The following is a 24,988-nucleotide window of genomic DNA, read 5'->3' as shown; positions in this document are numbered from 1 at the left end:
TCTTTCTAAATATCTTCTGAGTAGATGAGTACTGTTAAGCTCAGTGTGTGTACTACCTCGGCCAATATTAAGTGGAGGGGCAAAGAAAATAGACCTAAAAATGAAATGTTGATAAGGCACAGAGGTGTTCCAACTTCTTCCGCAATCTGAAACACCTCCTTCCTCCAAGTAGTTCCTAGAAATGTTTCCAACAGCAACCAAAAGAAAACTGAAAGGGATCTGTGGTAGAACCAAGCAAAGAGCATTCCTTGTGGTGCATTGGTTGAATGATTGCTCGATGGCTGAATCAAGGAAAGACTCTGGAATCACTTGGAGATGAGTGAGACACCTCCTGGCTTCGAGGTGCTCACAGTCTAGTGAGAAGAGAGACACTATGTGAAAAGGGCTAAGATACAGGTGGATATGATATCAAGGGAAACACTATAAGTAAATTATTTAGCCCCAGTGGATCTGGAAAGATTGCCAGAGAAGTGGACTTCCCACCCGGGACTTGAGGTATGACTAGGCATCTACACTTAATCTGGGGGAATAGAACTTCTGGTCTCCTGCATAGTCGAAAAATCGAACTTTATTCCCTGAGTAGTGCTTAGTATAATGTCTGACACGTAGAAAGCATTCAGTAAAAAGGTGTCAAAAGATGTGTCTAGATTTCCAGGAGCTGTGGTCACAAAGTGCCACAAACCAGGTGGTTTAAAAAACAACAGAATTTATGTTCTCACAGTTCTGGAATCTGGAAGTATGAAATCAAGGTGTTGTTAGAGACATGGAAGAGGATCCAACCTTGTCTCTTTCAGCTCCTGGTGCCCCTCCCCATTCCTTGGCTTGTGATAGCATCACTCCAATCTCTGCTCCCATCTTTAAGCTGCCATCTTACCTTTGTGTCCATGTGTTTCTGTCTTCTCTCCCTGTGTCTCTGTTTCTTCTTTTCATAAGGACACCGAATCATATTGGATTAGGGACCACGGTAATTGAGCAAGACCTCATCTTAACTTGACTCCATCTTCGAAGACTCTACGTCTTTTTTTTTTTAATTTTTTTTTAATGTTTGTTTACTTTTGAGACAATGAGAGAGAGAGCATGAGCAGGGGAGGGGCAAGAGAGAGGGAGACAGAATCTGAAGCAGGCTCCAGGCTGTGAGCTGTCAGCACAGGGCTCAACGTGGGGCTGGAACGCACAAACGGCGAGATCATGACCTGAGCCAAAGTTGGACACTTAACCAACTGAGCCACCCAGGTGCCCCACGAAGACCCTACTTCTAAATAAGGTCACATTCACCCATACCATTAGAACTTCAACATATCTTGCCAGGGACACAACTCAACCCACAACAGAGGGAATGAGTCATTCAAGGTTTGGGGGCAGGAGGTTGGGCCATATTTTAGAAGGTTAACACAAAATGCAGGGCAAAGGCTATATGAAAGTGGTGGGTTTAGAAGGAAGAGTCAGCACTCTCAGGTAAGGAATTATTGAGAGGAGACGGATGTTGAAAACTTCCAAGTGGGACGGTAGCCATGGAAAAAGGGGAGAGGGGACTGTTAGTTCCATAAGCTAACCACCTGGTCAGATATGGGTAGGATTCAAAATCATTCCCAGGTTTTTAGCTTAGGAGGCAGACCTGACAAGTATTGGTACCATTAACAGCAACATGGAATGGAAGGGAAGGAGATTCCTCTCTGCAAAGACATTGATGTGTTCAGCCTTGTGTGTATTGTAACCAAGGTATATCCAGTACACTTTCAGGGAGAGGACTAGATATCCTTTCAGGTAAAGGATAGATAGCGTTGTCACTAACACTCTCTGCAGTGGAATTTTTCTGTATCTGTGCTGTCCAGTACCGTAGCCACTGGCCACAAGTGGCTCATGAGCTCCTGAATTCTGCACCTATGGAGCTGAATTTTTAGTTCAATGGTAATAGATTTAGTTTGCCTAGTCCCATGTGGCTAGGCTCATCATATTAGGTAGCAATTGTATGGCAGGTATTTGGAGACGTGTGTTTAATATTTGAGAGAGACACACAGCCTGGTCCAGACTGGATATTGGGTTTGGGGAGCTCATGAGCTTATGGGCAATTGCTGAAGCCGTGTGAGCGCACGAACCCACCTCCCCCCATCTCAGGGGAGGCCAGATGCTAACAAAGAGTAAAGAATGAAAACCTTGAGGAAATAGCAATATATAATTGGTACACCACAGAAGAGGGGGAGCAAACGGCATCTGAGAAGGAGAAAGAAAAAGGAGAAGAGAGGATGGTATTTCAAAAGCCATGGGAGAAATCAAAATGAGACAGCAGGTCCACTATATTGTATAAAAATATGTTTTCTTAAATAAACTATTGTCGTAGACTCTTGTCCAGCAAGAGAGCAAATGCAGGATTAAAATGCAAGAGAGGCTAATGTCTGGGAGGAGGCAAGAGCCCCAACTAAGGGTCCTTGCTCCATCTTTATTAGGATCAGAGGTTTACAAGAATGACGGATGTGCACAAAGAGACGATGCATCCATGGACATTGACTCACGGGTGTGAAGGAAAGGGGGTTTGGAAGATATGCGGGGTCAGGAGTTTGGGCCAATACAAAACAAAGTCCTGGTGCCAGGCAGATGGCTGTTTGCAGCAGACTGAGGCTCCACCTGTGTTTATGTAAACTTGCCTAGGGTACAAGAAAGACAGAGCCTGCTACCTCAGGGTCCACAAGGCACCTTTCTTTTGCTAATTAGCTCCCCTCTGGACAGCTTCACCCTGCTGCTGTCTATAGCCCTGTTTACCTGTTTACCGAATTTGGTCCTTCCTTCCTTCGAAAGCAGCTTTCTGCTATTGTACTAAGTTGGGGAGTGTTACCGCCCTGAATACTTAATCTTGTTTACCTCACTCTTGATGCTTTCATCCTGAGGCTTTTCTATTCTTCCATCTCTGTCCTATACTGGGGGCCTTTGCCCTGTTTACCTAATCTTGTTTACCCAAACTTGGGTGTGTTCATCCTATGGCTTTCTAATTCTTTATGCCTTGTGAACCCCTCAGGGCAAGCTCAGGGAATCCCTAAGCTTGTTCCCCACAAACCATGAGAAAGGGATTTCAAAATTACAACAAAAGTACAATTTTTATGATATTCCCCCCTCTCATTCCCCACCAGCATGAAAGATATTTCAAAAGCTTACGGAGGCAACAATACTCATAAAGATGGGACTATGGATACCAGATACCCCTTAAAACATAGCTCCACAACGGGAGGGCCCAGAATTTTTTCCCCATGAAGTCCTCTGAGAGATCGTATAATTTTTGTCAAATGCTTCTACCGATAACAATACCAGTTTTCATAGACTTCATCTAATTACTCTATAAAATGAGTGGAATTGTTTCCAGTTCACAAAAGAAGAGGCTTATGGCTTATGAAGCTCTAGGCTGCTTGCCTTAGACGATGCAGGTTGCACGTCGTAAAGCAGAGACAGGAACCCAGGGCCGTCTGTATTCAATGTTCTTTTTGACCTTAACAGCATTCCCTTAACTTAAGACACTGACAAATGCTGTCATGACTTTGGCTGCAATCTCCTTATCACCTGTACTACTATGCACTTAATATCATTAAAAGTAAACTTCAGTTATTGCCTAAAAGCCACACACTTGAAAGGCCAGCATCACTTGTGATAAATAGATGATAATTTCTAATAAAAATAAATTATGATGAGCAATAAAAAATTAAAATATGATTAAATTAATGTCATTAAGTACTGATGCCTGTCAAAGAGTTTGCATCTGAGACCTTCAAACAGAAATTCTCAAAAGAGGCTCAACCATAAGAAGAACATCCCCTTGCCTTTTGCAAAGGATGGCATCTAATAGCAGTGAATTCTCACAGGGATGAAGCATCCTACGTTCCTTTAAAGGATAAGTAGTATAAGGTCATCTCCCTTTGCCATATTATAGATAAGAAAAAGAAAGGTGCTGAGAAGTCATCATTTCAACCTAGGGTAAAACCATAAGGCTGATGAATTTAACCCAGGACTCTCGCATAGTTTCTGAGGTCACCTGTTATTTCCTCTGGCATTACTTTCCTAAAACATCTTTTGTAGATATTCACGTTGGAGACAAAATCAAACTGCATTTCTAAAGATGCCATTCTCTACATTTCATTGATTATATTTATGTTCTTTAGAACAATGCACTTTAAAAGCTTCCTTAGCAGTAAGGCTGTTTCCTTTTAGAAAAATTAAAGGTCAAAGAGGATCCACACCCAGCATCGTATAGGGTCAAACACTGGATACACCGGGGAACTGGTGCTCAGCATAAAGACTGAGCCAGGCATTTCACTAGACCATATGCCCTGATAGGAGAGAAGCTTCATCATCCTCATCATGACTGCAAGGATCAGGGGCACCTCGGTGGCTCAGTGGCTTAAGCGTCTCTTGATTTCGGCTCAGGTCGTGTACTTGTGGTTTGTGAGTTCGAGCCCCACGTCGGGCTCTGTGCTGACAGCACACAGGCTGCTTGGAATTCTCTCTCTCCCATTGTCTCCGCCTGTCCCCCCACTCGCTCTGTCTCTCTCTCAAAATAAATAAATAAACTTAAAAAAAAAAAAAAAAAAGACTGCAAGGATCAATCACCGTAGCCCTATCCTTATGGGACTGGTCCACGTGACTAACAAAGCAGGTTTTTGTTCTTGGACAGAAGTCTTTGTCACAATCTGATCCTGTTGGGGGGTGCCACCTTCTGGACAACAATCCTAGAAAGAATCTTTGGGTCCTAGAGGTAACTTTCTCCAGGTAAAATGCAAAATTAACCTTGTCTATATAAATTTTCACTTCATACAACCAATACCTTAACTAAGTTCTAGGGTGTGTACATTATGTGAACCACATTAAAAGAAAATATTTTGAAAGAAAACAAGAAGGAAAAAGATCCCTCAGATTGTATTTTTTTTTCACTAGTGAGGTTTTAGAGATCTGTTTTTCTAAGCTTGAGTTTAAGCTAAGAAAAGAAACCTTGCTTTTTATGGCAAGCGTTCTTGAGCAGAAAGATAATTTATAATGGAAAGCATCTTGCAGAAAAGTTTTGGTAATCAGAGGGGGAAAATGCAGAGTAGCTTTGTAAATTTTGACTTTGAAAGGCCAGTGTAATGTAAATATGACTTCCTCGCGTATAAACAGCAGTGGTTTGAAAATAAAAACTTGTACGAAACAGGCAGCTATCTAGTTAGAGGAAAATGTGTCTAATAAGCTGAGTGTATGAGATGCCTTGAATATTTTTGATACTGTACTATAATTACTAAAGATGCAAAATTTCCAGGACTTTTGAAACCATGAGAAAACAAGTTTATTGAGTTTTATTTTTCCCCCAGAATAAGATAGCTATATTTAAAAAAAAAATTTTTTTAATATTTTATTTTCTCTTTGAGACAGAGAGAGACAGAGCATGAGCAGGGGAGGGGCAGAGAGAGAGGGAGACACAGAATCTGAAGCAAGCTCCAGGCTCGGAGCGGTCAGGGCAGAGCCCGATGCAGGGCTCGAACTCACGGACCGTGAGATCATGACCTGAGCCGAAGTCAGGCGCCCCAAGATAGCTATATATTTTGGTAGTCTTTACATATGTAGAGTAACCTAAGTACACTAAATGTATTGTTCCCACATAAATTACATACTTGGAATGTTTTAAATCATTAATGTAATCACCAGTGCTTAAACTTCCTATTCCTTTAGTCAATAGATGAAAATATGAATAAAAAAGTATAATTATATTTATTTGCCTTAAGATGTCCTTTGTATCAAACAAAGATTGCACCATTTTGAGTAAGTCCAAAAGCTTACCAAAAATATTGTTGAGTTCAAATGTTTTATGCTACTGGGAGATTCTGTAGTCATTGTTTTTACCTTGGACTTCCGAAAACTGTCTTTTGTTCCAGGCTTAGACAAACTTTTCTATCCCTTACCATCCTGGGTTTAGGCTGATTTGAGCACATTCTCAAAAGGGTCATTTTTCTCGCTCCCTAAAGGATGCAAGAAATTGGAGAGGTCAAAATCTTTGCTGTGGAGGTCCTTGAATGGGACTGTGGTACAGAAAGAAGTTGGGCTAGGAATATTTGCTTTAGAATCTAGTCAAATGCAAAACCTCCTCCCTTCCTAGACCCCACTGGGCACTCAAGCACAGTAATGATGTGTGGTAAATGATCCAACAAAAGAATGAATCGTCACTTTCTTTTCTGCCTATAAATCTGTAATCCTAGAATTTGCAGCAGCCCAACCTGCTGCATTTTCGTACCCAGTGGCTATCCCTGTGTACTGCTTGCCATCCATTCTCTATATATTCCTGTTGACATCGGTGCTGTGTATTTTTCATTTGATTTCAGTCTTTTGTGTATATCCACCTTCCCAATATCATTAAGAGACACAGGCCACAAGATACACATCTCATGACAAAAATACATGCTCATTTCCTTAAATTCTCACATTCTGCTTTCGTGACACTTTCATATGTTTGTCTCTGTCTCTCTTATGGAGTCTTACATATTCATAATTGGTAACCTCTTCTCTAATTCTTATATTTGCAATTAACCAGGGGTGCCTGGGTGGCTCAGTCACTTAAGCCTCTGACCCTTGATTTTGGCTCAGGTCAGGATCTCATAGTTTGTGAGTTTGAGCCCCACATCAGGCTCTATGCTGACAGTGTGGAGCCTACTTGGGATTTTCTCTCCCTCCCTATCTCTCTATTCTTCCCCCACTTGTGTCCTCTAAATAAATAAATAAATAAATAAACAAACAAACACTTTTTAAAAAAAAAAAAATGTAATTAACCAGACATGTCTTTTTTGCAGACTTTATACTTTTTCCTCTTATACCTTTGGCTGTCTGCCCACCCCTCCATGCAACCATCCATCCTACCACAAAGTAACTCATTGAGTCTACCTTTAACAGATTTCATTATCAGTTTATATATTTATTTTTGAAAAAAATTTTCCTCAAAAAATGTCCGCAGGGAAAACAGTAGTGTTGGTGAATTTCAAAAGCCATCTGCTCTGGAGAAGGTTGGGAAGATGGCAGGGTAAGAGGGGCCGACGCTCACCTTGTCCCACAGATACAAATAGGTAACACTCACATCAGTGTAAATGACCCAGGAAATGACCCGAAGACTGGCAGAACAGACTCCATAACTGAAGGTAGAGAAGAGGCCGCATTGAACAGAGTAGGGAGGGCAGAGATGCATTTGGTGCTGCTGTGGGGAATAAAGGGACCGCAGCCACCCAGTGGGGGAAGGGATCCGTGGGTACAGAGCAGGGAGAGAAACAGGCTGTCACACGAGGGAGCCCACATGGGTAAGACAAATCCCCATAACATTTGGCTTTGAAAACAACAGGAGCTGAATTTTATGGGTTTTTACAACCAGCAGGACTTAATGCCTAGAATTTTTCAAATCCGTGGGTTCAGTTCTGGGAGAGCCTGGGAGGTGAGAAGAAGCTGAGTCCCCATTCTTAAAGAAACAGCATGACAAACAGCCCACAAAGCTACAAGGCAGAAGCAGCAGTTTGCAGAATGCCTGGAACATACAGGAGGGAGAATGGTTTACTCATTTTGGAGCATGTCCAGGAGGCGCAGGGTTCACTGAGGGGCTTCTCCAGAAACAAAGGAGCTGGCAGGTGCCATTTCCCTCCACTGCCCATGCAGCGTAAACACATGGCCACCTGTGAGAACCATCGTGGTTCTGAAATTCACTACCCTACTTGTTCACACCAAACCCCACCATGCTTCCCTGGAGCCACCCTTTCCAGTCTCACTTGCCTCAGTCCTGGAACTGTGGGCCCCCTCTCCCTGAAGACTGGCGTGAACTTTGCCAACACTGCATCTCCCAACTGGCATGATTTGCAGAGCCTGAGTCCCAGCGGTGGCAGCAGCAGGTCCCATTTCACTAGCTGACTGACATACATCTTTCTAAAACTGTGTGCCCCACCCTGGGCAGGGACCCAACCCTATCTACAGCAGGAAAAGAGAGCATTCGCAGACTACTGGAACGAAGGAAAAGGCAGCCAGGATACAACAGCAGGGCACACACAGCACACATAAGAAGCACCCTGAAACACCAGGTTCTGGTGAACAGAGAACATTGCATTGCAGGGCACTGAAGGATCTCTTCTTCAGAAGGCCACTACTCCCAGCAGGAGATGTAGCTGACTGTCCTAACACAGAGGAACAGACACAGAGAGTTAGACAAAATCAAGAGACAGAGGAGGATGTCCCAAATAAAAGAACAGGGCAAAACCACAACAAGAGACCTAAGTGAAACAGAGATAAGTAATATGCCTGATAGAGAAGTTAAAGTAATGATTATAAAGATAGTCACCGGACTTGAGAAAAGAGTGGAGGACATCAGTGAGATCCTTAATAAAGAGATAAGAAAGAACCAATCAGAGATGAAGAACACTATAATGAAATGAAAAATGTACTTGATGGAATAAATAGCAGGCCAGAAGAAGAGGAATGAATTAGTGACCTGGAAAACAGAGTAATGGAAAGTAATCAAGCTGAGCAAGTGAGAGAAAAAATATATCTACAAAATGAAAATAGATGTAGGGAACTCAGCGAATCCCATCAAGCATAACGTACACATTATAAGGATCCCAGAAGACAAAAAAGAGAAAAGGGGGCAGAAAATTTATTTGAAGAAATAATAGCTGAAAATTTCTTTAACATGGGAAAGGAAACAGATATCCAGATCCAGGAGCACAGAAATCCCCTAACAAAATCAACTCAAGGATGTCCACCTTAAGACATAGATAATTAAAATGGCAAAAATTACTGGTAGAGAATTTTAAAAGCAGGAAGAGAAAAGAAGATGGTTACATACAAGGGAAACTCCATAAGGCTATCAGTGGATTTTTCATGAGAAACTTTGCAAGCCAGAAGGGAGTAGCATGACATATAGAAAGTGCTAAAAAGAAAAAAAAAAAAATCTGCAGCCGAGAATACTGTATCCAGCAAGGCTGTCATTCAGAACAGAAGGAAAGATAACATTTCTCAGAGAAACAAAAGCTAAAGGAGTTTATGACCGCTAAACCAACTCTAAAAGAAAGAAGGAAAGAAAGAAAGAAAGAAAGAAAGAGGGTAAAGGAGACTCTCTGAATGAAAAGGAAAGACCATAAGTAAGAATTATAAAAGTGGGACACACAAAAGCAGTAAAACAAAGTATATCTGTAAAAATCAGTCAAGAGATTCCCAAAATAAAACGATGTAAAATATAACACCATATACCTAAAATGTTGGGGGTGAGTAAAGAATGGGTTCAAACCTGAGTGACCATCAACTTAATACAGACTGCTATAGGCAGAAGATGTTATAGACAAACCTAATGCTAACCACAAATCAAAAATCAGTAATAGATATGCAAAAAATAAAGATAAAGGAATCCAAGTACATCACTATAGAAAGCTAGCAAGCCATGAAAGAGAGCAAAAGAAGAACCAGGGAACTACAAGAACAACCACAAACAAGTACCAAAATGGCAATAAATACGTATCTATCTAAAATTGCTTTGAATGTAAGCGGACTAAATGTTCCAATCAAAAGACATAGGGTGTCAGAAAGGATTTAAAAAAACAAGAACCATCTATATGCTGCCAACAAGAGACTCATTTCACACCTAAAGACACATGCAGATTGAAAGTGAGGGGATGGGGAAATGTTTATCACGGCAAATCAATGTGAAGAGAAAGAGGGAGTATCAATACTTATATGGGACAAAATAGACTTTATTATTTTTAATGTTTTATTTATTTTTGAGACAGAGAGAGACAGAGCATGAACGGGGGAGGGGCAGAGAGAGAGGGAGACACAGAATCTGAAACAGGCTCCAGGCTGTCAGCACAGAGCCCGACACGGGGCTCGAACCCACAGACCACGAGATCATGACCTGAGCCAAGGTCGGACGCTTAACTGACTGAGCCACCCAGGCACCCCAATGGGACAAAATAGACTTTATTTTTTTTTTTTTTAATTTTTTTTTTCAACGTTTTTTATTTATTTTTGGGACAGAGAGAGACAGAGCATGAACGGGGGAGGGGCAGAGAGAGAGGGAGAGACAGAATCGGAAACAGGCTCCAGGCTCCGAGCCATCGGCCCAGAGCCCGACGCGGGGCTCGAACTCACGGACCGCGAGATCGTGACCTGGCTGAAGTCGGACGCTTAACCGACTGCGCCACCCAGGCGCCCCAAAATAGACTTTAAACAAAGGCTGTGACAAGAGACAAAGAAGGGCACTGTAATAATAAAGGAGATAATATAACAAAGAGATATAACAATGACTTTGATAAGGGCACTAATCCCATTTGTGAGGGTTCTACTCTCGGGACCCGATCACTTCCCAAAGGCCCCACCTCCTCATGCCATCACCTCGGTGGTTAGGATTTTGACATATGAACTTGAGAGGGCTACCACCGTTTAGACCATAGCATGACTCATCATTCTTTATTATTTATTTAATTCTCAAGTGTTATTTATTCAATGATGACAAATTATATCCTTTCAAAAAGTCTCTGAGGGTTCTCGATCTGAGTAAGTAGGAAATAACCAGAGAATGCTGGTGTACATTCTGGCAAAAGAGACACCCAACTGCCCTGTTGGAAATCCCCCAGACCCCCTCCACTTGTCTCCTCACGTGGGTAAGTGGTGCCGTGCGATCATGAATTACTCCTACCCTGCCGTGGAGCTCTAGAAAAGGCAAGACGGAGAGCTAGTGCCTGCTCCTGAGTCCCCTCCAGAGCAGAATGTTCCTCACAGACGTGCGAGGCTGCCCTCCGTTTCTGAGTGTGAATTCTGTAACGCTCGGGTATGGTTGTTGGCAAAGAAAAACCTGAACGCATCACCAAAGGCACAGCCGTGCCGGTCAGTCTGGATGCATTCCCATTCTCCCCCTCAGTGCAGGGTGGGGGGGTGTGAACATGAAGAAAAGTGAATTGGCTAAAGATGCAGGTTTAGGAAGCTGCCCCGACCCCCACTATGAGTATGTTCATCCCGCAGGGGGCCCAACTCACGATGTGCAGGTCTCCGCAGAGCACTGCTTCTCTTTCAAGGTGAATAGAATGTAGGCAGGTAGGAGAGAGATGTCAGAGCCCTCGTAGCCGCTAAACATCAGAGCTGAAAGCCTGAGATTGACCTCCCCTCCTGGCCCTAAATAAGCCGTTCACCTGCCTAAGGAAAATGCTGGCTTTGGAGGCAATTCTCAGAGTTCACCTAACGACGAAGGTTAGTACCGCAGTAGCTTGGATGGCAGTTTGGAAATCCCTAATTGGTTTCCATGCAAACTTTTCCTTATGGATTTACTGTTTATTTTACCTGATTACAAAAGAGAGAGGTACACACTTCCTTTCTTATGAACGATTTAAAATGCAGTATGTATACCACCTGGGAGACAGAAGCACATGCCAAGCTAGAAACCGTTGTTTCCTAAACATCTAAGTATTTCCTCTCAATTCAGAACATCCATATGCAGCTACCGTGTACCATAAACCATGTCAGGTGCTTCCAGGACACAAGTAAGAAAAGGATTCAGTCATTGTCTCAAAGGAGCTTTTCGTGTAATGAAGGCATATCTGTCGTCTGCTGCCACAGTAATGCTGTGTAACAAGTCGCCCCAAGCTCAGTGGGTTAGCTTACACATCTCTGGTTCACCTGGGCATCGGCTGCCCCCAGCTGGGTTTGGTTGAGCGTGGCTCTAAGCTGCAGGTTTCAGCCAGTTCTGTCCTCTCCATGGTCCTCTCCCCACCCTAAGGTCAGTGGACTGGCCAGGCATGTTCACATCTCCTCATATTCACTGGCCAAAGCAAGTCACGTGGCCAAGTCCAGCATCACTGGCTAGAAGGAACGGCAGAGTCACCTGGCAAAAATGTGTGGCTGTAGAGAGAGGTGCGACATTGAGAAAAATAATACAGTCAGGCACATCAGGGAAAGATAAACTCACAACTGCCTAATAACCAAGGATGGAGATGTGAATAGGAAGGGGATTAATTATTTCTCAAAGACATTAGGAAAATATTTTTAGAGGAGGTAGCATTTGTTCTTAGTATTGCAAGAGGCAGACAAGGGGAGAGGAGGTAGGCAGTCATTCAGAGATGCTCCACGAGCAAAGTCATGGACACATGTAGGACATTTTCAGTGTCAGGTTATAAAGAAACAAATTGAAAGAACACATGATAGCAGTAGAAAAAGGATACCAGTAGGAAAACTACAGACAGACCCTCAGTGGAGATTCCCGTGTCAGAAGTTCCTGTGTCCTCTGTTATTATTGGAAGTTCTTTGAAAAAAACAAGTGTTTGAAAATTCCCAAGTATGAAATGTGGAAAAGCACACAAGAACAGAATTTTTGTTTAAGTCTTTGGAACTGGAATTAGAGCTAGAAATACCTTAGAATTCATCTAGCCCAGCTCATTTATTCTACAGAATAAGAAACTTATGCTTTGGGGATGAATACACTCTGTGTGTGTGTGTGTGTGTGTGTGTGTGTGTGTGTGGGATCGGGCGTGTGTGTGTGAAATATATAAACATTAGAGAGACAGAATAAATGTCATCCTAAATAAATCTGTCCAGCTATCTATGTAAACTGTATGATAAATATATTTATATAGAAACTAAATTATTTCATATAGATATAGCTATCAAGGTGGGGATATGAAATGAGCAGCCTTCTTGAATTGGTATTCTAAAGAACTCTTCATCCCTCAAAAGCTTAAAAACCACTTTTATCCTCATTAAGTGATCTTTCTGCTGTCAGGGAACAATACGAATCACATCATTGGAATGCCAAAGACAGTTGTTAATAAGGAAAAACATATATTGCCACAGGTAGTCAAGGCCTGGAAATACCATCTGAAATGGCCGGTCTAATGGAGGAAGTGGGTGGATCCTCAGACCCCTGGCAGAGTTTGGGGTGCCATTATCAAAAGATGGGGGCCTGGACACTAGGGGACGGGCCAGAGCGAAGACAGCAGTGTTCTCTGTATCCATTGACCCGTCTTTCTCTTCGGAAACTCGTTCCCGCGTCTGTAAACGGAACACCATTATCCTCCTGACCAAAATGTGATTAGCAAAAGGAAAAGAGTTTGTGTTCATAATATGTGAGATTTCTTCCCAGAACAGAAATAATGAACCTTTGAAGGTGTGCCCTTGAGATAATCGCCAGGAACGTAGATCAGAAGTCAGCGAGCCGTGGCCCTCGGGAAGAGCCCGGCTGGTCTGTTTTGATAGAACAAGTGTCATTGAAGCGGCCGCCGCCGTTTGTTTACGGACGGTTTGTGGCGGCCTTGGCACCACGGTGGCGCGGCTGACTGATGGCAACAGAGACAGCTGCCGTGTGGCCCGCAGTGCCCATACCTGGTCCTTCCCGGAGAAGGTTGCCCGCCCCTCCTGGAGATGATGGAGGGTTGGGTGAAACGTGCACGTGCTGCTGCTTCCGGTGATGGATGCGGCCGGGGGGATGGATGCCCAGGAAGGGTTACCAGTGGAATGCGTGTGACGGCGGCGTCGGCCTCCTTCCCGGGGCTCCGCTGCGGCCACCCTTAACCCTTTGCTCTCTGTCCTTTGCCAGACTCCGACCTGAGCATGCGCACCCTGAGCACGCCCAGCCCGGCCCTGATATGTCCACCGACCCTGCCCGGATTTCAGAATGGAAGGGGCTCGTCCACCTCGTCGTCGTCCATCACCGGGGAGACGGTGGCCATGGTCCACTCCCCGCCCCCGACCCGCCTCACCCACCCGCTCATCCGGCTCGCCTCCCGACCCCAGAAGGAGCAGGCCAGCATCGAGCGCCTCCCGGACCAGGCCATGGTGCAGATCTTCTCCTTCCTGCCCACCAACCAGCTGTGCCGCTGCGCGCGCGTGTGCCGCCGCTGGTACAACCTGGCCTGGGACCCGCGGCTCTGGAGGACTATCCGCCTGACGGGCGAGACCATCAACGTGGACCGCGCCCTCAAGGTGCTGACCCGCAGGCTCTGCCAGGACACGCCCAACGTCTGTCTCATGCTGGAAACCGTAACTGTCAGTGGCTGCAGGCGGCTCACGGACCGAGGGCTTTACACCATCGCCCAGTGCTGCCCGGAACTGCGGCGCCTGGAGGTCTCGGGCTGTTACAACATCTCCAACGAGGCGGTCTTCGACGTGGTGTCCCTGTGCCCCAACCTGGAGCACCTGGATGTGTCAGGTAAACGGCAGCTGACCTCCCGTCGGTGGGGCCCTCCGGTGCACCGTCCCGAAGCGGGAGAGGGACACCGCTGCCTGGAGGAGGTCCCCTCCCTGATAGCCAGCAGGGACGGAGGGTGGGCAGCAGGGAGGCTGACGTTTCCGGAGAAACTGTCTCTATGTAATCAGGACCCCAGGAGACCAGAGGTCTCCCTTTCGTCAAACAATGCCAACTTCTTCTTTTTTTTTTTTTTTTTTTTAATTTTTTAATGTTTATTTATTTGAGAGAGAGAGAGGAGAGCATGAGCAGGGGAGGGGCAGAGAGAGGGAGACACAGAATCTGATGCAGGCTCCAGGCTCCGAGCTGTCAGCACGGAGCCCGACGCGGGGCTCGAACCCACGAACTACGAGATCATGAACTGAGCTAAAAGTCGGACGCTTCACCGACTGAGCCACCCAGGTGCCCCAGACAATGCCAACTTCTTAAAGGCACTAGTGTCACCGTTTTGTCTGGCCGTTAAGTTAGTCTGACTTTTAAATAACGCCCTTCCTCCCCATGGCTGTCACTTAATGTCAGAGCAACCACAGAAATGGGAACCAAGTAACTAACTCCGACACAGGCAGTTTAGACACCACCCTGCGTCTAAACTGTTATTGTTCCACGGAGCCCAAAAGCTGTGTCTGAGCTGACTCTGTGCTCTGGGCTGTGCTCAGAATTGCCTGCCATCTTGCAGACACCGGGGAAAATCCATCCTGTCCAAGTGTCTCCTTATATTTCACCTCCACTCTCCTCACCCTTGGGTTGATTTTGTATATATATATTTTTTACGCAGCATTCTCAATTACGTAGTGCAAGAATCAGGCCCATCGAGGGAAGCCTTTAGATCTTTTTAAAATTGAAGGAAATCCCAGCATGGTTGCTTTGCTCGAAAACCTCTCTCCGGCAGGAAGAATTAAAACCCAGACTCACACTTTGGTGCCAGACGTGGATCCAGCCGGACTGACAGCCTTTCTTTATCTCCTTCACTGCCCAGTCAAAAGGCCAACATTTGAGAGGCTGAAATGTGTTAAGATGCATCAGGGAGTTAAAGAAACGAACAGCCTGAGCCACAACCTCAGGGATGGTTGGGGAGGGGTCAAGCAGTAAAAACCACGGTGACAGGCAAATAAACAGAACTTGGGATTTACAAGCATCTGAGGGAAATGAGACCCTCCAACAAAATCTGAAGGAAAAGTCCACTCTCTGAGCTTGCTCTCTCTTTCAAAAGCCGACATCTGAAAATATTTCAGATGACAGTCAATTATTTTTCGCAGATTCTTTCCCTTGCTGGAAAGCAACTCGTTTCTCCCCTCCTTCAGCTGGCTTCAGGACAAAACCATAGTAACCGTACGTTCAGTTAGTCATGAGCAGCTGCGGGCATAAAGAGGCAGGAAACAAAGAGGTTTTCTTACATTTTTCCTCCAAGGAATTCTGGAAAGAGAACGCATTGTGATGTGATGGAGACTGGTTTCAAAACTCTGTGATTTGGGACAGTTCACAGCTTTCTCTCGATGTGTTTCCTCTTCAGTTAAAAAAAAAAAAAGTGAGGAATTGGCTTCTTTAACATGCTAAGATTCTGAACATTGTGAGCCTGGTTTTTAGACACCTCGTTTCCTTTTCTTTTCGAAAATCAGATTAGAGAAGGCCTTGTTTTTGGAATCCCCATCTTTGTTAAAGGAGTTCCCATGCACCCTTCATCCAGGCTGCAAATTGTGCCCTCTCTTTTGGAGTCCTTTTGAAATTCAGAAATGTGGAAACTACTTTGGGAATGGAAATTCCTGGGCTTCTAACTGAGTGAGTGGACCCTGCTTCGCCCTTTTGACTAACCATTACGTAAGCCATGATGCCCTCCTTCTGTCTCACCCTAATTTGCAGAGCCTAATATATTTGTGGCTTTCTCACATGCCCTCTCTGTGACCCCCTGTGATCTGTGTGGTGATTATATACACAAGGGAATCTCTAACTCACCAAGTTAAGAGCACAGAATTCCAGCTGGGGGGGGGGGGGTGTCCAAATGGTGCCCTCCAGTTTTGAGGGAATCTGGCAACATTATGTTGATACCGGGAGAAGCCAGAGGGCTGCCAGAGGTAATTTCCCTATGCCTTGTTCCCTTTGGTTTTCAAGTTGACCTTCTCGTTGGCAGTAAACTTGACTTCGCAAGATTCATCCCTGATCTAGAGCTTAATTCCCCGAGAGGATGTGAGACTGCCTTCCTTGAACCTAGTGTGCCCACCTTAAAAGCTATCTTTTCCAGTCATTGAAACTGACTATAACTAGCTGTAGGGTTTTGTCATGATCACGTATTACCTTGTATTAATATTTAGTCTGGGTTCTTCAAAGAAACAGAGTGTGTGTGTGTGTGTGTGTGTGCGTGCAAAGAGATCTATCTGCCATCTGCAAGCTGGAGACCCAAGAGAACTGGAAACTGGAAGAGAACAGTTCAGTCCAAGTCCACAAGCCTGAGAACCAGGACTGCTGATGGTATGAGTCTCAGCTCGAAAGCAGGAGGAGACCCATGTGTCAGTTCAAACAGTGAAAGCAGAGACAGAATTCTCCATTCCTCCACCTTTTGGCCTGTTCAGGCCCTCAACAGATTGCACGATGCCCATCCACACTGGGGAGGGCAGTCTGCCTTACTGAGTCCACTGATTCAGATGGTAATGTTACCCAGAAACGGGTTCACAGGTACCCCCAGAAACGTTGCGCCACGTGTCTCGGCACCTTGTCATCTACTCACGTTGACACATAAAATTAACTGTCACCATTAATAATATCTTTGAACGTCAATGGAATGTGGTAAAGCCAGGCAATTTTCAAAGTGTAAAACCGCGTAATTATTGCAGATGAAATTGCTTCAAAGGGTCCTCTTCCAACTGGAGACCTGGGAGTCCTCCTTGCTTTTCTTTTCCTGATCTTATACACAGAACCAGTAGAATCCTGTGCAGGTGTTTCTACTTGCCCAGTACCTTGATTCTCTCCCCTCTCCTCTACCTGCTGCCATGATGCATGATTCACTAGCCATTCTCCTTACGTTCATCTCAACCCGATCAACCGACCCTCCACACAACCAACCTCCAGCGGGACTTTTCTTCAGACAGCAAGTCAAACCATACATTTTCCTGCATAAAATTTCCAGTTGCTCCCCATAACCTCCAGGAAGAATTCAAGTTCTGCAGCAAAGCGTATACGGCCCTTCATGAGCTGCACTAGGTTCGCATGTCACTTTTTCCACTCAGTGCTCCCCTCTATGGAGCCATTGGCTCTATACACGTGTGCACGTTTCTCCAAACACATCACATCTGTGCACACTGGGGTGTGTGGACACCTCTCTGGCTTACATGCTGTTCCCTCATCTGTCCCTCCCCAACAACCCTCTTAACAGCCTTCTCATTGGTCAAGCTCTAATCCAAGTATCCCCTAAGGAAAGCCTTCCCTGCCTGACCCCCAGCAAGTTAAGTTTCCTCCCAGCTCTTTGCCTTTTGAGTACAGGCAGGTAAAGCATCACTGGGTTTTGCAATTGAGTATTTGTATATTCCCAGAGTCCTTTCTCTCAATTCATTATAAGCTTTATGAGGGCAAAAATGAGGCATGTTCTGTCTTTGCACTCGAGGATACCACAGTTATGTGAACTTATGTGTGTCAAAGTCTTCAGTGGTCATCTTGACTTCTAAAAGGTTCAGACAAAATTGCCATTGGTTAATACTCTAAACACGCATTTAGGAAGCTACAGTGGCTAAAACTTCCTTATCAGGAGAAGTGGTTTGGTTGGGAGATTAATAAATATCAATGGTTAACATAAATATTAAATATTTAAGTATCAAATAAACATGTATGCTCTGCTCCAAACCGTGTAGCAGGCATGCACTAAGTCATGACTGTTGTCATTGTTTTCGGATTGTCATTGTTATAAACATGCTTGGAAGTCAGTACTTGGTCTATGTTGACTTCGCCATCTTATATCCCAGAGAAGGTAGAGGTATTACCCCAATAACGAGAGGAAGTGTTAACGAAGATTATATTTGTGAAAGGAGAACCAAATCTGGAACTAACTGAAGAAACGCCAGAGATCTGTTCAACCTATATTGTTCATTTCCCACTGAGTACTATCCATACTCCTTACCCTGAGTATTAGGGCAGGCCCCATAATCTGATCCCAGTGGACCATTCCTATCTTAGTTCCCATCAAATCGTTCCAGAAACCCTGCATTCCACCCTGTGGAAACTCGTCACAACCCCTCTGCCCCCCTGCTTTCTTGTCTCTCATATTTGCTCGTGCTGTTACTTACTACCTGAGCTCCATATTATGTAACCAAACTGCTCCGCTCGGTCAAGAATCCCCTTATAGATAATCACTGCTTCCAAGACTCCTGAGTCCTCGGTATCTAAATGTTCACTTCGTGCCGACACAGGTACAGTAAATCTCTCATGCGGTTCATCAGCTGCCCGCCATATCCTCGTCATTTCTTACCTCCTCTCCTATAACTGAAGCCCTGGATCAGGAAACGTTCCCTAGTCTGGCTGTACAAGTCCCATAATATTACTGAGTGTGAGATACCTCATCTTTAAAAAAGTAAAGGTTAATTGGGAGGATTTCTAAGGTGGTCTGCACCTCTGTAATGTATCAATGCATGAACTAATCACAGATACTACCTACTCAGCCACGGACCAATTTATTTTCTTCTCAAGCCAAACCTAACAAGCCTGTAGGAATTAAGACCGAAGCTTAAATTTAAAATTACTGCTCTAAAACAATACAAGCATATCAAAGTAGCATCTTCCACCAAAACTGAGCGTAACCAGTATTTCATTAAATTGGGGACTCAGTTTCAAACACAAGGCATGCATTTCCCTGAATCAAACACACTGTCCTTCCTGGAGTGCATCGGATTTTACTAGATATTTAAGATAAATAAATAAATAAGAAACCAGAACTAAGAGTTTAGGAACAAAGGTTGTCGTATGATCTTGAAAACCAAAGTGCCTTCACAGGCATCACAGATGGGAAAACCACTACTGTGGACATAGAAATTCCATAGAAACAGGATTACAGTTGTTCTAACAAAAAAAGAAACTCAAAACAAAGGACGATTTCAAAGCCGAAGTTGAAACTGAAAGGAACAACTTTCAAAGCAGAAGCTGAACCACCTTCTGCAAAACCACAGAGGCTACTGGAGCAGAGTGGACAGCCTGTGACGAGTCACAGCTTTGTTCTCCAGCATTGGACTGTATGCTTTACTCCTTCCTGAAATTCTTTGACTTGGTAGCACTTGGCTTTTGAACCTCATTACTCCCAGGGCCTGAATTTTATAAGAGTTTCCTGGGCAGCCTGCCAAGACGTGGGAGGAAAGTCCCCATTAGCACTATTATGTCACCACTTGGGAGCTTGGGTATTGCTTGAGCAGCCAGAGCACGGAGGTGCCTGAGGTGAAGCACCTGGCTTTGGAATTGCCAGAAGGATTCAGGATGAGCACAGAGAAAATGGAAAATGTATATACACTTTATGTAGTGGGATGAAATATCTATCCATACACATTGATTTATGTTACATATTGATGGCACACCATTTATATTTATATACTAAAACTATACTGTAATATACATATTTTACATACATAAAACTATACTGTAATATATATATGTATATGTAATATTACAGTATAGTCTTTATATAAATATTACAGTACAGTCTTTATATAAATATAAATGGTGTGCCATCAATATATAACATAAATCAATGTGTATGGATAGATATTTCATCCCACTACATAAAGTGTGTGTGTGTATATATATATATATATATACACATAAAGTGTATAATACATATGTATACATATGTAAAATATGTATATTACTGTATGTTTTTATGTATAGTATATTTGTATATACAGTATATTATATATATTTATATATTAATATATAGTGAACTGAAATATATATTGAAATTCGTATTTCATATATGATTATATACAGTATATGATGTATACAATGTATAATTTATACACATATTCTTAGGGTAAGAATAGCTAGATTTAGGGAGATAGCTAAAGACATCTTCCAATCGTGTGAGGAAGGACAGAGTATTAAAGGGATTTCTAGGTCTAAAAAAAAAAAAAACAAAACACAAAAATCTTCCTAAGCATTAATTTCCTCATCAGTAAAATGGATTAGGAATCAGGTAAGAAAATGTCCATAAAAGCATTCTGTAAACTTCATAATGTAATACAAATAAGAGGCATTATAATTCATTGTAAAATAGACAACTGTTTTGCAGTATAAATATACATCAGCCATGGTCAAAGTCTTGAGGACATTTAAATGTTTGAATTTAAATTATCCTATCTAAGTGGGGCAGAAGTAACTCTAGACCAAGGTCCGCAAGTATTTCCTAGAGACTCATATAGGCTTCAGGGGCCAAGGGGTGAAGTCATATATTTTGTGCATCCTTAACTACAGAGAGAAAACTCCTCGTCCCACCCCCCCCCCCATTTGATGGGGGTGGGCCTCCCGTGTGCTGGGCATGCTTTATCCCTAATTTCCATCTGCTAGAGACATTTCTGATATGAAAGCCCTGGCCTGAGGGGAAAGGTCTGCCTAGCATGTGGGAAGAAGAAGGAAGTGTTATGGACTGAATGCCTGTCTCCCCCAAATCCATGTGGAAACCCTAACCCATGGTGTGATGGTATTAAGAGGTGGGGCCTTTCAGAAGTAATTAGGTTTAGGTGAGGTCATGAGGGAAGAGCCCCTATGACAGGATCAGAGAACTTGCTCTTCTCTCTACAGTGTGAGGATACAGCAAGAATGCAGCTGTCTACAAGAGGGTTCTCATCAGGAATCAGGAACTGAATTGGCTGGCACCTTGATCTTAGACTTCCCAGCCTCCAAACTGTGAGAAATCAATATTTGTTGTCTACAAACAAGTAAAATCAGTTGTCCTCTCTGATCTTCCTATAGAAGGTTCTCTTCGCTCTATAATTCACTCATTCATTCATTCAACAGATACTTAGTGAACAGCAGCTATGAACCAGGGATGAGGGGTACAGCAGTGAACAGCCCAGAATCCCTTTCCTCGGGAACTTATATTGCAGAGTGAGGACAGCAAATACATAAATGAACCAATAAATGCATCGTGCCACAAAGTGATGAAAAGTGTTGAAAATAAGTGGGAGTCAAGCCGGGGGTACCACTTGATACAGGGTGATTGGGGAAGAGTTGGCCAATAAGTTGGACATTTGCTCAGAGACCCAAGAGAGTGGGGATGGCCCACGGGGCAACCGGGGAAGCACGGTACAATGCATAGACATTGAGGCCCAAAGGCACCTGGAGGTATCTGGGAACCAGCAAGGAGGCCAGTGGAGTCAGAGGAGTGGGGAAAGAGATGACGTCAGAGAGCACAGCGGTGCCGGTCCTCAGAGGCCCCCTCAGACTTGAGGTTTCACACATGGAGTGCCATGGGTGGTATCCAGAGGCTTTGAGAAAAGTGACATGATTCCAGTTCTGTTTTTCAGGAGAGCAGCTCTGAGGATAAAGTTGGGAGTAAGGACGGGGCAGGGATACTGATTGAGTCGCTAGAGCAATAATCCAGGTGACACAGTTGTTCTTGGACCAAAGAGGGTTGAATTGAGTCTCCAGGTGGCCACCTTATCTCAGATTAATAATTATGTGTATTTCCCTGGAGTTTCCAAGTACCTCTGTACCCATCATCTCACTGAATCCTCAATATATCCCAACAGTAGAGGCACACCAGCTACTCATGCTCGTTGCATAGAGGAGAACCTTGAGACACAGAAGTTAGGCGTCCTGCCTGGGGCCATAAAAAGGCAGACCTGAACCAGCTGTGCCTCCCAAGCCAGCGCTCTTTCTGCCAACCCTAGACCATGGCCAACCCTAGACCATGGCCAACCCTTCTTGCATTACCTTACCTCTTTGACCACAGAGCTACCAGACCACTGCAGGGTGAGAAGCGGCCCTTAGGGAGCTTCCGGAACGTTCCTGGGCCAGGGCAAGATGTTTTACAAGCAGGGTCTCCTTTATTCTTCACAGCCACCTTTCAGGGAACGGGATCATTCCCCCTTTTAAGACAAAGGAAGTGCTCCTTTTAAGCGATCACCCCTCATTTTAAGACACAGGAAGGACTGATTGGCCCAACATCCGGCAACTGGTGGTGGATGTGGAATTCAAAGCGCAGTTTTCCGACTCAAAAGCCCGGGAAGCCTCTGCAACCCAGATAACCGAAGTTGTTACCCGATCAGATAAACACGCAGGACCGGTTCTTGCTTTCCCTTCTCCGCGGGGGCCACAAGAGGGAAAGGGTAACGCCGGGGCCGCGCACGTTGGCGGGGCGGGGCAGCAGGACCCCGCGACGGTACCCCTCCTTCGCGGAGGGGATCGGGGCTCCCCCCCCCCCCCCCCCCCCCCCCGCCTTCCCGGAGGTTCTCTGAGCGTGTGTTCTGTCTCTCCGTGCAGGGTGCTCCAAAGTGACCTGCATCAGCTTGACCCGGGAGGCCTCCATTAAACTGTCCCCCTTGCACGGCAAACAGATTTCCATCCGCTACCTGGACATGACGGACTGCTTCGTGCTGGAGGACGAGGGCCTGCACACGATCGCCGCGCACTGCACGCAGCTCACCCACCTGTACCTGCGCCGCTGCGTGCGCCTCACCGACGAGGGCCTGCGCTACTTGATGGTCTACTGCGCCTCCATCAAGGAGCTGAGCGTCAGCGACTGCCGCTTCGTCAGCGACTTCGGCCTGCGCGAGATCGCCAAGCTGGAGTCGCGCCTGCGGTACCTCAGCATCGCCCACTGCGGCCGCGTCACCGACGTGGGCATCCGCTACGTGGCCAAGTACTGCGGCAAGCTGCGCTACCTCAACGCCCGGGGCTGCGAGGGCCTCACGGACCACGGCGTGGAGTACCTCGCCAAGAACTGCGCCAAGCTCAAGTCCCTGGACATCGGCAAGTGCCCGCTGGTGTCCGACACGGGCCTGGAGTGCCTGGCCCTGAACTGCTTCAACCTCAAGCGGCTCAGCCTCAAGTCCTGCGAGAGCATCACGGGCCAGGGCCTGCAGATCGTGGCGGCCAACTGCTTCGACCTGCAGATGCTCAACGTCCAGGACTGCGAGGTGTCCGTGGAGGCCCTGCGCTTCGTGAAGCGCCACTGCAAGCGCTGCGTCATCGAGCACACCAACCCCGCCTTCTTCTGAGCGCGCGTGGCGCGCGCCGCACGGACCCCCACGAACCCCTTTCTAGAAAGCAGCGTATGTAAGCACCGACCGCCGCTCGCTCGTAACGGCTCTTTCTTCCTGGAAGGTTCTTAGGCATCCGGCTTTTCTTTCTCCCTATGTCTGGCGGGCCCACAGGGGTCAAGGGAAGGAAGGGGGGGGGGAGAGCCCGGGGGAGCGGGGGGAGGGGCACGAATTTCTGTTGACAGCGAACCGGTTGTGTGGTCGGGTCATGCCGAGGCAGCGTCTCGTCTCCCGAAAGGTGTGCCTCGGCAAGCTGGCGGCGGAGTGTTGGAGGACGCCTCTTTTCTCTGTCTCTCCGCCCCTGGCCACCTCCCAGGCTTCCACGCGCACCCCCTGCGCCCCCGCCTCCACCCCCACCCCGCCCTCGCCAGCAGCAGCCACAAATCCTTCGAATAGTGATGCTCTCCGGACCTCCTCCCCCTTAAACTGCTTCATTGGCCTAAGCCCTACCCATCAATCCCACACCCAGGCAGATTCTCCTTAAAGAATATACAAAGTGGTATATACAAAGTGCTAACGACCCTTTTCTAAAGAACCACTTGTCCAGGCAGCACGGTGCAGGGGAGGGAGAGGGAGTGGGGGCTGCATTCTTCCCCCCAGCTCTGCCGCTAAATAGCTGTGTGACCTTGGGCAAACCACTTGACCTCTCTGGGCTTCAGCTTCCAGCACTGAAGCAGAGGCCACCCCTGCCCCAAGATCCGCTCCCTTCCCATTTTAGAACTGAGGAGACAGAAATGTCAATAAACAGGAGCACTCTGGCCTGGACCGTAGGAGGCATCCACCTCTTCCAAGAGTATTGGTTTTGGAGGGTGCTTTCAGGAGATTCAGAAGTGCCAGCGTGAATGCCCTGTAGTTCCTTCGCTCCAATCCGAATGTCACTCCACCCCTGTTTATTTTGGTGGGTGAGTCTCTTGGGCACCTTCCCTGTCCCCCTAGGTGGATCGTTTCTGTGACAAGGGCTTCCCACATCGGTGCATCCCACGCCATCTTGTGGAGGCAATGGGATCCCTACGCACAGCACAGCCCATATCCCCAGTCAAGGTGATCTTGCTGAGTGTTTTCAAATAGGAGGAAGGACCCTCACGATTTTTAATTAACAAGGGAGGCCCAAGAGAACGCATGTCTTCCAAGGTTTTTCCAGTCCCTCTCAGTGCACCTGTGGCCTGCATCAGGCAGGTCTGCCCGGCAGCTGGCAGGAACAGGCCTGTTGGTTCTTTGTCATTCAGATCACATTTCGACCTTTCTCATCTATTTATTTCTTTGGGCATCCAGACATCATCGCATGAAGCCTGTTGGGGTTAAGTCGTAAGTGTTTAACGGTGCAGATTTGCCACCTCGGGTGCCTTCTCCCATGGCTCTCTAAATGTTCTCTGTCCAAGAATGCACAACAGACTTTCAGGTGTTTAAATACTGTTCACTCAAAAATGTCAGGCAAATGCAAGAAGGAAGTTGATACAACTCAGGCGCCGGTCCACCAACCAGGCCCTTGGAATAGAACGTTAAAATTATTGCCAAATAGGAACTTTAAATGGCCCTATTTGGATGGTGATCCATTTGCTAGCTTCAT

At 45.6% G+C, this 24,988-nt stretch overlaps 1 protein-coding gene across 1 annotated transcript in view; it reads left to right on the top strand.

The window, feature by feature from the left end:
- FBXL7 (F-box and leucine rich repeat protein 7) overlaps nt 1-23,546 on the top strand; it is a 387,677-nt gene extending 364,131 nt beyond the window's left edge. The window contains exons 3-4 of the mRNA XM_049648763.1: nt 13,550-14,161; nt 22,643-23,546. Of these exons, the coding sequence (XP_049504720.1) occupies nt 13,550-14,161; nt 22,643-23,379 (1,349 nt within the window). The 3' untranslated portion in view covers nt 23,380-23,546. The remainder of the gene's footprint in view (nt 1-13,549; nt 14,162-22,642) is intronic.
- Nucleotides 23,547-24,988: the final 1,442 nt, after the last annotated feature.

The sequence above is a fragment of the Panthera uncia genome, assembly GCF_023721935.1.
Source record: "Panthera uncia isolate 11264 chromosome A1 unlocalized genomic scaffold, Puncia_PCG_1.0 HiC_scaffold_17, whole genome shotgun sequence".
NCBI lineage: Eukaryota > Metazoa > Chordata > Mammalia > Carnivora > Felidae > Panthera > Panthera uncia.
This window is presented reverse-complemented; position numbering and strand designations above follow the sequence as displayed.